At 33.6% G+C, this 12,075-nt stretch overlaps 2 protein-coding genes across 9 annotated transcripts in view; one reads left to right on the forward strand and one right to left on the reverse strand.

Annotated features, from left to right (window-relative positions):
• Window positions 1-1,325: 1,325 nt before the first annotated feature.
• Window positions 1,326-12,075, reverse strand: part of LOC117112756 (kinesin-like protein KIF25) — a 22,372-nt gene continuing 11,622 nt past the window's right edge. For 4 of the 8 annotated variants that reach the window (XM_033255909.1, XM_033255910.1, XM_033255906.1 and 1 more), the window contains 3 exons: window positions 10,960-11,007; window positions 2,770-2,856; window positions 1,326-1,717 (listed from right to left, as the gene is read on the reverse strand). In XM_033255909.1, the coding sequence (XP_033111800.1) occupies window positions 1,635-1,717; window positions 2,770-2,856; window positions 10,960-11,007 (218 nt within the window). In that variant the 3' untranslated portion in view covers window positions 1,326-1,634. The remainder of the gene's footprint in view (window positions 1,718-2,769; window positions 2,857-10,959; window positions 11,008-12,075) is intronic. The other 4 variants (XM_033255912.1, XM_033255911.1, XM_033255914.1 and 1 more) reach the window with 2 other exon arrangements.
• LOC117112755 lies at window positions 5,100-11,298 on the forward strand. Its single transcript, XM_033255905.1, has 2 exons — window positions 5,100-6,837; window positions 7,251-11,298. Exon 2 carries the CDS (start codon window positions 8,028-8,030, stop codon window positions 10,299-10,301), a length of 2,274 nt encoding a protein of 757 aa, XP_033111796.1. The 5' UTR covers window positions 5,100-6,837; window positions 7,251-8,027; the 3' UTR covers window positions 10,302-11,298.

Consider the following 12,075-nt stretch of genomic DNA (forward strand, 5'->3'; position numbering starts at 1 on the left):
TCAAAATTATATGTACTTTTTTATGATTTAAGGAAATAAACATGTATATTTAGCTACGCAAAGTTTAGAAGTTCAGAAGTTTAAAAGTTAAGAGAGGACTACCTTATGTTGTAAGACTGTAATAATCATTAAAGACCATTCAATAAACGACATAAAAACATCAAAATTATTAGGTTAAACTTTCCACTTAGGAGCATGATTATAGCAAAATTTTTGGGACATATGAGATTTACATGAAAAATTTCCTATTCAAAACCTAATCAATCCTGTGGTCTGTCGAAATATGAATCCCAATACTTGGAGTATGTATTGTACCTTTTGTTTTTTTACTCCAATGTTAAGAATACAACCAACCATTAGCAATACATTTAGTATTTTTATTATTATTTTTGTTATTATTTCCATAATTATCATCATTATAGAATGGTAGATGTATGCCTATCTAAACCAGTGGCACTCTTTTATTGATATTGGAAGGTTGTACTGCAGAGAATTTTTCCTACGCCCTCAACGTTTCGGTATTACGACGAGATTACATTTCGATGGCTATGAGTGACACTTAATCAATATGAAGGTCATAGATATACTCATTTTGAATTTTATGTCTATATATCTGTAATGAAAACCTGGTAGATGAAACGCAGATGCACTGCAGAAGACGTGAATGGGAGCACAGTATACCTACAAATGATGATGTTGCAGCATTCATGTCAAGTTCGACTAATTTGCAGGCTTGAGACTTGTTCTAAAACCTTTCCCCTATAAAACCTCTCCCCTAAAAAAAAGGGAGAGGGTGGTTATCATCATCACCACCAACACGATCATGAGCACTGTCTCTTATACACATCTAGATGTGTATAAGAGACAGCTGTAGTAGTAGTTTAAATTTTATACAAGAACTGGAAAAGGTCCATTGGCGTATCTAGAAGTCTTTAATTGGGTAGGGGTGCGAGGTTGAAGTGGGGGGAGGGGCTCGATCAGTTGAGGGGCGCTAATTCACAAAATATTGTGATTTTCGGTGATTTTTAACTACTTGACCGTGATTTCTGGGGGGTGGGACGCGAGTAATTTTTGGGGGACATGTGCCACCACACCCACCCCACACCCTCCCCTAGATACACCACTGAGAAGGTCCGCATTTAAAAACGAAAAATTGATATTCGTGGCATACTAGCCAAGGGGTCCACTTTCCACTGAAACGAACCTCCCACATATTAAGTCATGCTACGGGCCTGCATCACCACCAGCACTATATACCACAGCTATTTGTCACACTAAACTTAATATAACTAAACACATATAACAATATAGATAATGAATACAAATTCAACATGATTATACAGTTTATTGTAAACACACAAAAAATCTGATATACAGTATAATATGTACAAACTTCTGTACAGTAATATAAATAAAAATTTGCAGCTAGTGTATTAACTAGGATATTGGCAAATATTATACACCGAGCCAACAGTTAAATGTCCTTCCCAAAAGGCAGTGGTCTATAAACTTGTAATTCACAGGTAGAGTTGGAACCAGATACAAAACATCTTCATTGTTCATTTGTAAAGATGAATTATTTTCATCGATACATCATCATAATATATAAAAATACATTTTGCTCATTCATGTTTTCATTTCTTAGCATTTTTATTTTTCAAAGGTCGCGGAGATCGACGGCCACTAGGGATAGGTGGATAATCATCTGACTTGGTAACTGTTGAGTAAAAAAAATGCAAAGTTTTACTATTAATAAAGACATGCATATGATATTTTCACACCATACACCTAAAAATACACATAAAAAAAACCATTTGGGGATATTTTGTCGTAAAGTCTAAAAATGGTCTAAAGCTTTGACCAAATCATCAAATTTTCTTTGACAGAAATATGGTTATATGCCCATATATAGTTATAATGTGCCTATATATGGTCATGATGTGATGTCATGATGACCATATTTAGGCATGTCACATGTTGTTATCAAATAAAATATGGTAGTAGTCTGGACAGGGCTTAAAATTGCCAGTTTCTAAGCACCTCAGGGGCTTATCCCTAGACCCTACTAGGGTTTACCCTGGATTGGTCAATGCCAGAAATGCCAAACATTGTTATACAGCTTAGTCCCCTGAATGTATATCAAAGTCATCACTTCCCCCAGACACATACCTATATTCTCCAGAATGATTTTGCCTTTGTCATATTTTTCATAATTTTTGTATTATTAGAACCAATAAGATACAAGATTATACAAATAACATAACAGTTATATAAAAGAAATGCTATGAATAATATAATTTGCTAAAATATTTTGAAAATTTTTTTTTTATTTGTTTTAATTATTTCTAAATAGTTAGTAGATATTGTTTGCATTATCTAATCATGTTTTACTTTGAATATCAATGCACCATCAAACAACCCAATGATGATATTTTGCTTTAGCAAAATAAAAAATTAAAGAAAAAACCTCTTTCCTCATCACTCGATAGGGTGATAAACTAACAATATTTTTTATGGGCCTTATTAATTTCTTATTTAGTGGAAAGCTGCATTCTATTTTCATTTCTTTAACTTTAATAATTGAGTGGAGAAAACTTAAGCAAAACAATTAAAAATAATGATGAAAAGGAGCTAAAAATAAGGTAAAGATTTGAGGACTAGGTAACATGGAAACTTGAAAGTCAGGAAGGGTCATGCTGCAACAAAATGGGAGTCATGATGAGTCACAATGTGGTCACTGACAGATAAATTTAAGGGGATTAAATTCACCTCTCTTTGGAATTGGAATATTTGACGGCTTGCTGGCTTTAACTGGTATTGGAAGTACAATTTCCTGGTTCGCTTGCGCGATAGAAGCTAAAAGAAGAAAGAGAGGCAAACAGTAAAGTGAAGGTACATACAATAAAGCATAAGAACTCAATCACCTGAAAAATATATTAAAAAAAACAATAAATGAATGATGCTAAGTTCAATTATTTGAAAGAAAATTGAAGTAAAGAAGAGAAAAATATAACTGATGTAATGATGATATAGAGGAAGAGGTACATTGAAAACAGAATTGAAGAGGCATGTGAAGAGGAAGGAGTAGGGCATGAAATTTGTAAGAAATAGATGGGGAATTGCGAGGGGGTATGACGACAAGATACATAGGAGACATGGGATATAGAACAAGAGGTACGATGACAGTAATGGAGGTCACATAAGGGAAAGAAAGAGAAGGTCTGGTATGAGGAGGGGCATGGAAGAGGCAGCACAGTGACAAGATATGAAGGAGGTTACACGAGGAGGGGCATGGAAGGAGCTAAGGAAATTGAAACTGGGAGAAACATGAAAGAGAAATGAAGAGGAAAAATGAAGAATGAAGGCATAAGTAAGTGGCATAAACAGAGGGAGAGAAAATGGGAAGGAAATAGGATGTAGAGGAGGTATTGTGTACAGAAGAGTACCATAGAATGCAGAAGAATATTGAAAAATGAGGGAAGGAGATATGAGGAAAAGAAATAGATAAGGCATGGAGTTGGGAATGCAGGCAAGCATGGATGAGATATGGGAAGGAAATTCCTGTTGAAGACGTGAAGTAGAGGCGTAAAGGGAAAAGAGGAAGTGGCTGGGAGAGGAAATGGACTGAAAATTTATGGGTGGGTGACAAAAGCCAGGCCCTCCCTGGATCGTATGACCATCGGCTAAAGAATTCAACTCTGATCCCTGAGAGCATTAGACAATCAGATGCTGTCTGCTGATTTTTGGTGGGTATTCTCCACAGAATGGCAGTGGCCGCCGAACCGTCAGGCACAGCAAGTGCCCAGCTTAAGTGACAGAAGGGATGGAGAAACTAAAGGTAAAAAAGAAAGGGATGGTAAGTATAGAATAAAGAAGTACTGTAGCACATAATGAATATTAGTAAAAATCAAAGATGGAAATAAAAAAATAAAGAATGAAAAAAAATAATTAAAAGATGACAAATATTAAAGAGAATGAGAAAACACTGAATAAATGTGTAAGCAGGTATAAGAATATCAACATAAGAATATCAACATATGAGTAATTAGTGCAATTAATGTAATTAAAAAAGGAAGAGAGCAACTAATCTAATAGGTAAGCATTATAATAGACAATTAAATAATTTACAAACCAATTAAGGATATAAGCTAGCAAGAAATTAAGTTAGCATTTTGGTCAGTTTACGGGGAAAAAAGCTAAATGATCTTTTGGAACTAGAGTAATGGCAAGGAAGAAATAAACTAGCAAAAAAGTATTAACATTGGCTAATAAGCAAGTACGGTATATGATAAGCAAAGGCATGGCAAGTTATCATTGGGGCTAGCAAAGAGGTACTGTAAATACCACTTATAGGCTACCATGCAGGTATATGCTCTAAATAAATGTACTAATATTTGGCATATGGGCTAGCAGAAAGAAGTTACACAAACAGGGCTAGCAACAAGGTATTGTTTATGAGATATCCAGCAGGGATATAATCTAAAAATGGGTATGAAAAGTTTGCAATTTTTGTTAGCATGGAAAACAAAGGATTAGTGAAACTGAAGTGAAAAGTAAGTATTTGGAAAAGCAAAACAACTTGTTACAAACAGTGATAAATAGCTAAAATTAAAACAGCAAAACAAGTAAAAATGTTTAAGGACAATTAAATTTAAAGATGAGAGAGAATTGTGTATAGTAAGCATTTAGACAAGTGAGACTAAGAAAATTTAGTGAACTTTAAATGTTGGGGAAAGTGAATTTAAAGCCAGGCTTCAGAGTAAAAAAAATAATGATATGAAAAAAGCATGTTTGATGTAAAAATCAGGACATACAAGTTTTTGAATATTTAAAAACAGGGGATAAGGCCAAAAAAAATGTGTTTGTTTGCCCTCCTCCACCCACCTAACTCATTGAAAAAAATAAGGGTGGAAAAAAAAAACTTTAAAAAAAGTTTTTTTTAGCTTTTTTCTGTACAAATTAAAAAAAATGTGAGTGAATTTATATTTATTTTTTGCCAGATGCCCTACAATTTAGACTAAAGTTGTCGTCTGATGTAAGATATTGCCATTCTAGGCTTCTGTGGGTTACTTTTATTCCATCTGATGAGTATTAAAAAAACTAATAATTTAAAAAAAAACTTTTCCCACCCTATTTATCATTTAAAAGGAAAGAAGGGCAAACAAACAATTTATTTTTTTTTGGCCTAAAGGGCATAACCACTCTTTTTTTCCAAATTTTCGCCAGTTTTTAAATAACCAAAGTCTGGCTTCAAGAAGGAAGAGGTTGGAAAGAAATTCATTGGACTTAGTGGGTTTCCTTTTTAGTGTGTATTATGCCTATAACATCCTACTCCATCTTGGAAGTAAATAATTTAAACTAGGATGTAGCTTAGTGGCTAAGATGCTTGTCTTCCGATCCCAGGGTCTTTAAGTCAAACACTGTGAGATCACCAGGTTCGTAATTAGACAATATTTTTCTCAAATTTCCTCAACTTCATTCTACTGGGCAGATTATCATCTTAAGCCCTGTCCAGATAAATCAAAATTTTATTTGACAAAGACATCTGACATGCCCAAATATGGACATTATGACATCACATCCTGACCATATATAGGCACATCATGACTATATATGGGCATACAACAGTTTTTTTGTTGAAGGAAATTTGATAGTCTGGACAGAGCTTATATATGTCATTCACAATACTTGATGATTCATGGCAGCAGATTGTGAAACAGATTTTTCTTGAGTGCCTGTTGTCCTTTGTCTATGAGTAATCTTAAGTTGTATGGGAAAAAATCCTGGGTCGTGTCCAAACAGAATGGGGAGTAATGGGTCTTCATTTCTTTCAATACTTAGAGGCTTATTTCAGGGGATTACAAATAGTGTGGCTTGAAATTTACTTGTTGCATTGACAATCTTCTTTTTGGTCTTTCTCTACTAATAATAAGCATATTTTTACCAAAGGGAAGGAGACCTTACTTTCATGGCTTGTCAATGAATAATTAAGGACTGAGGATTTGGCTCACTGGGATCTATAGATCAAATCTTTATTATGAATTTTAAATTAATATTGTTTATATAATAATTCAAGTCAAGCTACTGTATATTTTCTTTAAATTGGATATCAAAATAAAGTTAAGATAGTGTATTATAATTGTAAAATAATGGGTATCCAGATAAGCTTAGGAACAAAAAAACCATAATTATTTCTGACCTCAAACAGAAATCATCAACGTATCTACGAATTACAATTAATAGTTTTGGAAGGAACAACAGTGATGACATTTTGGTAACCTTGGGTCAGATAATCCCCACTTTTTAAGACTTTCAACTGTTTTCCTGTGCTTGGATAACTTTTGATTTTTGAAGGCTAAAAGACGTGGGCTTAAATAACGCAAGTATGGACAAAGGATGTGATGTATACACCAAGTTTCCTGGCACTATCCTGAAAAACGTGCACCATTCGACCAAAATCTGTAAATCACATTAGATACAAATTACTGCATGCCAAAACCATTGACTTGAATTTACATCTATCCTAAGCTAAACAATGAATTCCTATTCACATACAGTTTTAACAATGTTATATTTCTTATGAATATTCAACAGGTTCATGAATATTCATCAACATTTGAAGGTGGGTGAACAATAATAGGACAACAGTAAGTGGTGATGATTTCTTATCTGAATGTTACTCAACAAACTTCCAACTCCAATCACTGCATTAGACAGACAACAAGATTAACTTTTGTGAGTCACAGCGTCTGAATTTGGCCTTGAAAAGTAATGAATTATGAATTATGACTGTTTTGTAGCCGGTAAGGATTTACAACTGCAGAATACAATATACAGGTATGAGAGGTTTGAATATAATGTACTTATGTTTAAATAATAATTAGATCAGTTATACAAGATCAAAAACATCATCCAATAAATACTAACTAACACTAGTTGTCAAAATTGACTTTGATGAAAAATATAAAGTCCTTTCAGTTTCTATATAAAATGTTAAGAGTTCCTGCCTGTGTGTGGTTTTTTTAAAAAAATAAAGTGGATAAATGGCACAACCAATAATTCTTGGAGTAATTAAAAGCTATGTTTGAAATCCAGTCAGTGATTCATGGGCTGAGCCAGTTTAAATACATTGAAAGGGAAATAAGTATACGTGTGATAAAGGCAGTAAAGTCAAGATGATAGTGACTAATACATGCTTCTATGGGCCGACTCAACAATTTGATTAATATTACTTCAAATTACCTCAACAGAAGTACTTACTACAACTAAGTTCAGATGACAAGAAAAAGGGAAATTGGCTGAGAAGAAGGGAAGTATCTTGAACTGTGGTATTAATCTAAGTGCTTCAAAGAACATTTAGTCTCCTTCGGATAACAACTGATCAAATTCAACTACGGAACTTATTTCTGACCAAATATCTTACACGACACCGCGCAATTGGAGGAATACACTCAACTACGCTAGATGATGAGACACTCTCATTGCATCCTGGAACTTTAAGTGTTTGATCTCATGATTCAAGCTGTTAAAAAATTTTTTTGATCAGCTGCAAAAAGGCCATGCATAGTTTCTGTTGCAGAAAAAAACTAATGAATGTTTTTAAAAAAAAAGTTTGATGAAGTAAACAATACGATTGTCTATTGCTGCTAAGTTTTATAATATATCCCTCTTCAAGGTAAGGTGGACAGCAGGAATATAAAATAATATTGAAGGATAGTGCATGGTACAAATATACAATGATTGAAGGATAGTGTATGGTACAAATATACAATTTTGCAAGGATATTAACTGAAGAAAAATAGCTACAACGGAACACATGTGAAAAGAGACAGCAGCTGACAGCGAGAAATATATTCATCGCAGGTATAACATACAACAATTTGATACCAATAAAGCAGAGAGAATTGGTTTATGAGAATAGTAATAATTTTGTGAGAACAGAAGCTATTATTTGATATCAGATAAAATGTTGTGAAGACAAGACTAATTTTGTGACAATAACTAATGACACTAAAAGATCTTCAAATATGTTCAACTGGGCAAAATCATCAATTTACAAGATATTCCTTGCGATTATTTTGCTAAAATGCTACACAAACGCTTCTGTTGAATTCATTAAAGCACCCTCAAAGACAATCACAGCATTTCCAGGTGAATCCATAACGATAGAGTGTGTGATCAGCGGTTTGACCAACGATCACATTGTTGAGTGGACGAAAGGAATAGACAAAGACATTGTGAGCCAAAATCATGTGATCCTCGAGGACTACAAGCACTCTTTCACAATCTCACAGAAGCAGTCTGACTTCAGCCTTTCCTTCAAAATATCCACAGACAATTATGAAAACATGGATTTCTATCTATCAGTACTTTACAATAATGAAGTTACAGTTCTATACAGCTTATCCATGCTCTCTGTTGCCTGGACAATACCAGCACCTATATGCGCAAAATTTCTGAATGGTGAAAGTGCGTCCGAAGGTGAGGAAATGCGTTTAATGTGCCAATCAAGTACAGTTCATGAACCGGATATTTATTACGGGTGGAGCAAAAACGGCGAAATTGTGTCACCAGGTAGACTCGTCTACAACCTCTATGAATTTTTTATATCTAAAAGCGATCATAACGCAGAATTTATTTGTACCGCGACAAAGTACCGAACGGGTGAAACTCGTACGTGCTCTGTCGATACATTCACTGTAAATTACGCACCAACAGTCCTTGTGAGACATAAATCTGCTCTGGAATATGAATGCGAGGTCGATGCTAGACCAAGTACTACTCCCATCTGGAGCATTGATCCTGTAATACCGCTCAGCAGTTTCAACGTAGAAGATTACGTAACATTCTTTATCACAGCTCCTGATTCCGTCCCTATTGGTGCGACATTATTATGTACCGCAAGCAACTCGGAAGGAGTTGGCAGTGATATAATAAAGATTACTAAAAATGAACCCACAACCATCGTCCCTACACATAAAGACGATGCTAGACTTACTATTCCATACAGGAATAAATCAAGAGTTAAGAGTAACAATATGATCCTGATTGTGGGCTTAGTAGCTGGTGGGTTTCTGATTATTGCAATCATTGGTATTTTCATGTTTGGATGCTGTAAGAAAAACAGCAAAAAACACAAAGAAAACACTACACAACAAACAACAGCATCATACAACAACAGAGAGATAAGTAATGAGGTCTATGAATCAAGCCAATTGGAGTCAGGAACACAGGGGCAAAGGGGTAAAAAAGATTCTCCATATGAGGTCATGGAAACCAATGGATCTTTGAGAAACGGAACATCCATTGCTGGTGAGAGTGCCAGAAACGGGGGTGCTCCCGATGGGCACAGCAGTACCCCAGAGAGTAATAGTCCAAAAAAGTCATATGGGTACACTAATGTCGTTCTTAATATGGGTAATTCCATGGAAAACGGAATGACAATTACACCAAGGACAAATTCAAAAATAAGGTCCCAGCCATCCGCCCGAAACACTGTTTATGCCACTACCAATGAGCACTTATCTGCCATGTTGGATAAAAAACCAGAATCTCGAATAACATACGCATCTGTCGTTCCAAAATCAAAGCGTGCCGGTAAAGAAAATATGACAAAATCAATTCATACAGATTTTCGTTTCTCACAAGCGATTGATGAGGAAGCCAAGATATCACACACAAAAAGGAAACAAGATCCACGGATGGGTTATGCTAAAGTCATTCCCAAGTCAAAAAGAAACACAAATATGAATAATGTGATGGAAAATACAAAGGACAACTGCAAAGAAGACACAATAATTGAAGATCAAGAACTTTCAACAATTAAAAAACAAAACTTGCGTTTTGGGTACACCAATGTCATCCCGGCATCTGAGAGAAAAGCGAGTGAAAATAAGCGAGCAACGGTCTCATATGACTTTTTCATAAATGATAAAATATCTACTGGTACACAAAACAAGCACGAAAATGATCACAATGTGTCGAAAAATAATAAAATAACAACCAAGCACGATTACACAGTTGTTATTCCAAAGTCAAAGCGAACGACTCATGGTGATAAAGAAAATAACTGTTCTATAAATAAATCGAAAGAATCTCGAATTAGCTATGCGGAGATTGACTTCTCAAGCATGAAACAGAATGGAAAAACAAAGATGGCTTCGAAAGAAGCTCGCGTTAGTTATGCGGACATAGATTTTTCTCATGGAAACACGAGACAGAACAGAAAAAACTATACTCCTGTTATTCCAAAATCACAGAGAAATCACGATGGAATGAAAAATTCTTATGAGAATCTGTAATACAAGCAAAGACTTTTATATAATAAAAATCAATAGTTTTTAAGGTATTAAAAACTTGACCTCTACAACACCTAGGTTCCTATGCAGATGGCCAATGATCAATTTAATAATAATTCATTTTGGTATAATTGTAAAAAATATTGATTAATAATTTGTAATACAACTGATGGATTTGAACCCTGACAAAAATTAAAGTTTTTTTATAAGTAAAAAATAACATTTTTTAATGTAAGTAAAACTAGACCTCTAAAATGCTGAGGTTCCTATGCAGATTGCAGATGGCCAATGGTTGATATTCTGTTTGGTATAATTGTAAATATGGATTAACAATTTGTATTATAACTTATGGATTTCATAGAGAACTTCTAGTTAGTTATAGAAAGAAATCAGCAGTTAAGATTTAAAGCAATATTGGATAGTGAGAACCTTGAAATTTTGCAATGAGCGATAAAGACCAAGCAAAAGAGAAATATGTCTTTTTTGCTGATTGCAATCATTTTTAAGGCCTAGCAAATTAGAAAGCAGATTTAAAAAAAAAACAAAGCTATTTATATTCTGATGCAAATAGTGGTAATTTGATTAATAATTCAATATAGCAGTGATTAGGAATTTCGAAACATTTTAAGTTGACATACTAGTAGTAGTAGCTAATACTTACAAACAATGATTTTTGGTGGAGGTAGTTTATGTTCTGTCTTATCTACGACTATAGACACAACATGCACAACACAATAACATGCAAAGTAGAAAAGGAACATTACAAAAGACATCAATAAGAATTAAAATCCAAGCTTGAAACAAAACATTGACTGTATTTATGGTAGAAAAGTGTTTGAAGTAGTTCTGAGTTGAAAAATCAGATCTCTAAAATCTATGTTCAGTATTCACAATTTGTATACTGTTATTTTGTAGATTTAAATATTAATCAACTTAAATTGTAAATTGAGATTAATGATATGCATGGATGTAGTAAATATTGCGGTTGTATAAACTAATTGGCTAATTATTCTTAAAGAATAATTAGGTTTCCTATTAAGCATCTGATTGGCTGATTTGAAAATAAGTTTCTGACACTTGAGCCTTTGATTGGTTAACCTTGATTGCTACTCCAAGTTTAAACATATGATTGGTTAAATCTGATTTAATAAATGATATAAATATTGATACACATTATTAATTGAGGCAAAAGATTTTATCATCAAAAGATGACTCAAGTAAATAAAGAATGCACAATTTCTGATGATTAGATTTATTGTAAGAGAGACAATGTGTTGATCTAAAAATGTTGAATGAACATTCAATATTTTAAATTCTTACATTTTATATTTAAGTTATAAATTATAACTGTTGATATTAAATAAAAAAGTAGAAACAAGTATATATTTCCTTTGCCTGTTAACATATGCATAAATAATATGGCTATATTTTTTGCATAGGCTCTTGCATTGGTTACTCTCCAATTGAAGTAAAAAGACAATGTTAGCGAATTTTTTTTTTATCTCTCTTATTGGAAGTTGAAAAGTTATTTAAATTTAAAATGAGCCATTCAGTGTTTAAGTGTTTTCAGGATTTTACTGACTTTACACTGATTTAAAAGTCTGTAGAGACAATTTGTTCTTGAAGGTTAAATTACATTTGTTATATTCATTTAAACTAGCAATCCTAAATAATCATAGCCTTGTATCTGCCCTCAAATACCTTCTAAAAAAAATTAACAAACCACACTCCTAATCATATTACTGTGATTTGAAATTCAGTCTTATACTATATCTAG

The sequence above is a fragment of the Anneissia japonica genome, unplaced genomic scaffold (assembly GCF_011630105.1).
Source record: "Anneissia japonica isolate Jap-2015-1 unplaced genomic scaffold, ASM1163010v1 scaffold287809_len330493_cov202, whole genome shotgun sequence".
In the NCBI taxonomy this organism is placed as follows: domain Eukaryota; kingdom Metazoa; phylum Echinodermata; class Crinoidea; order Comatulida; family Comatulidae; genus Anneissia; species Anneissia japonica.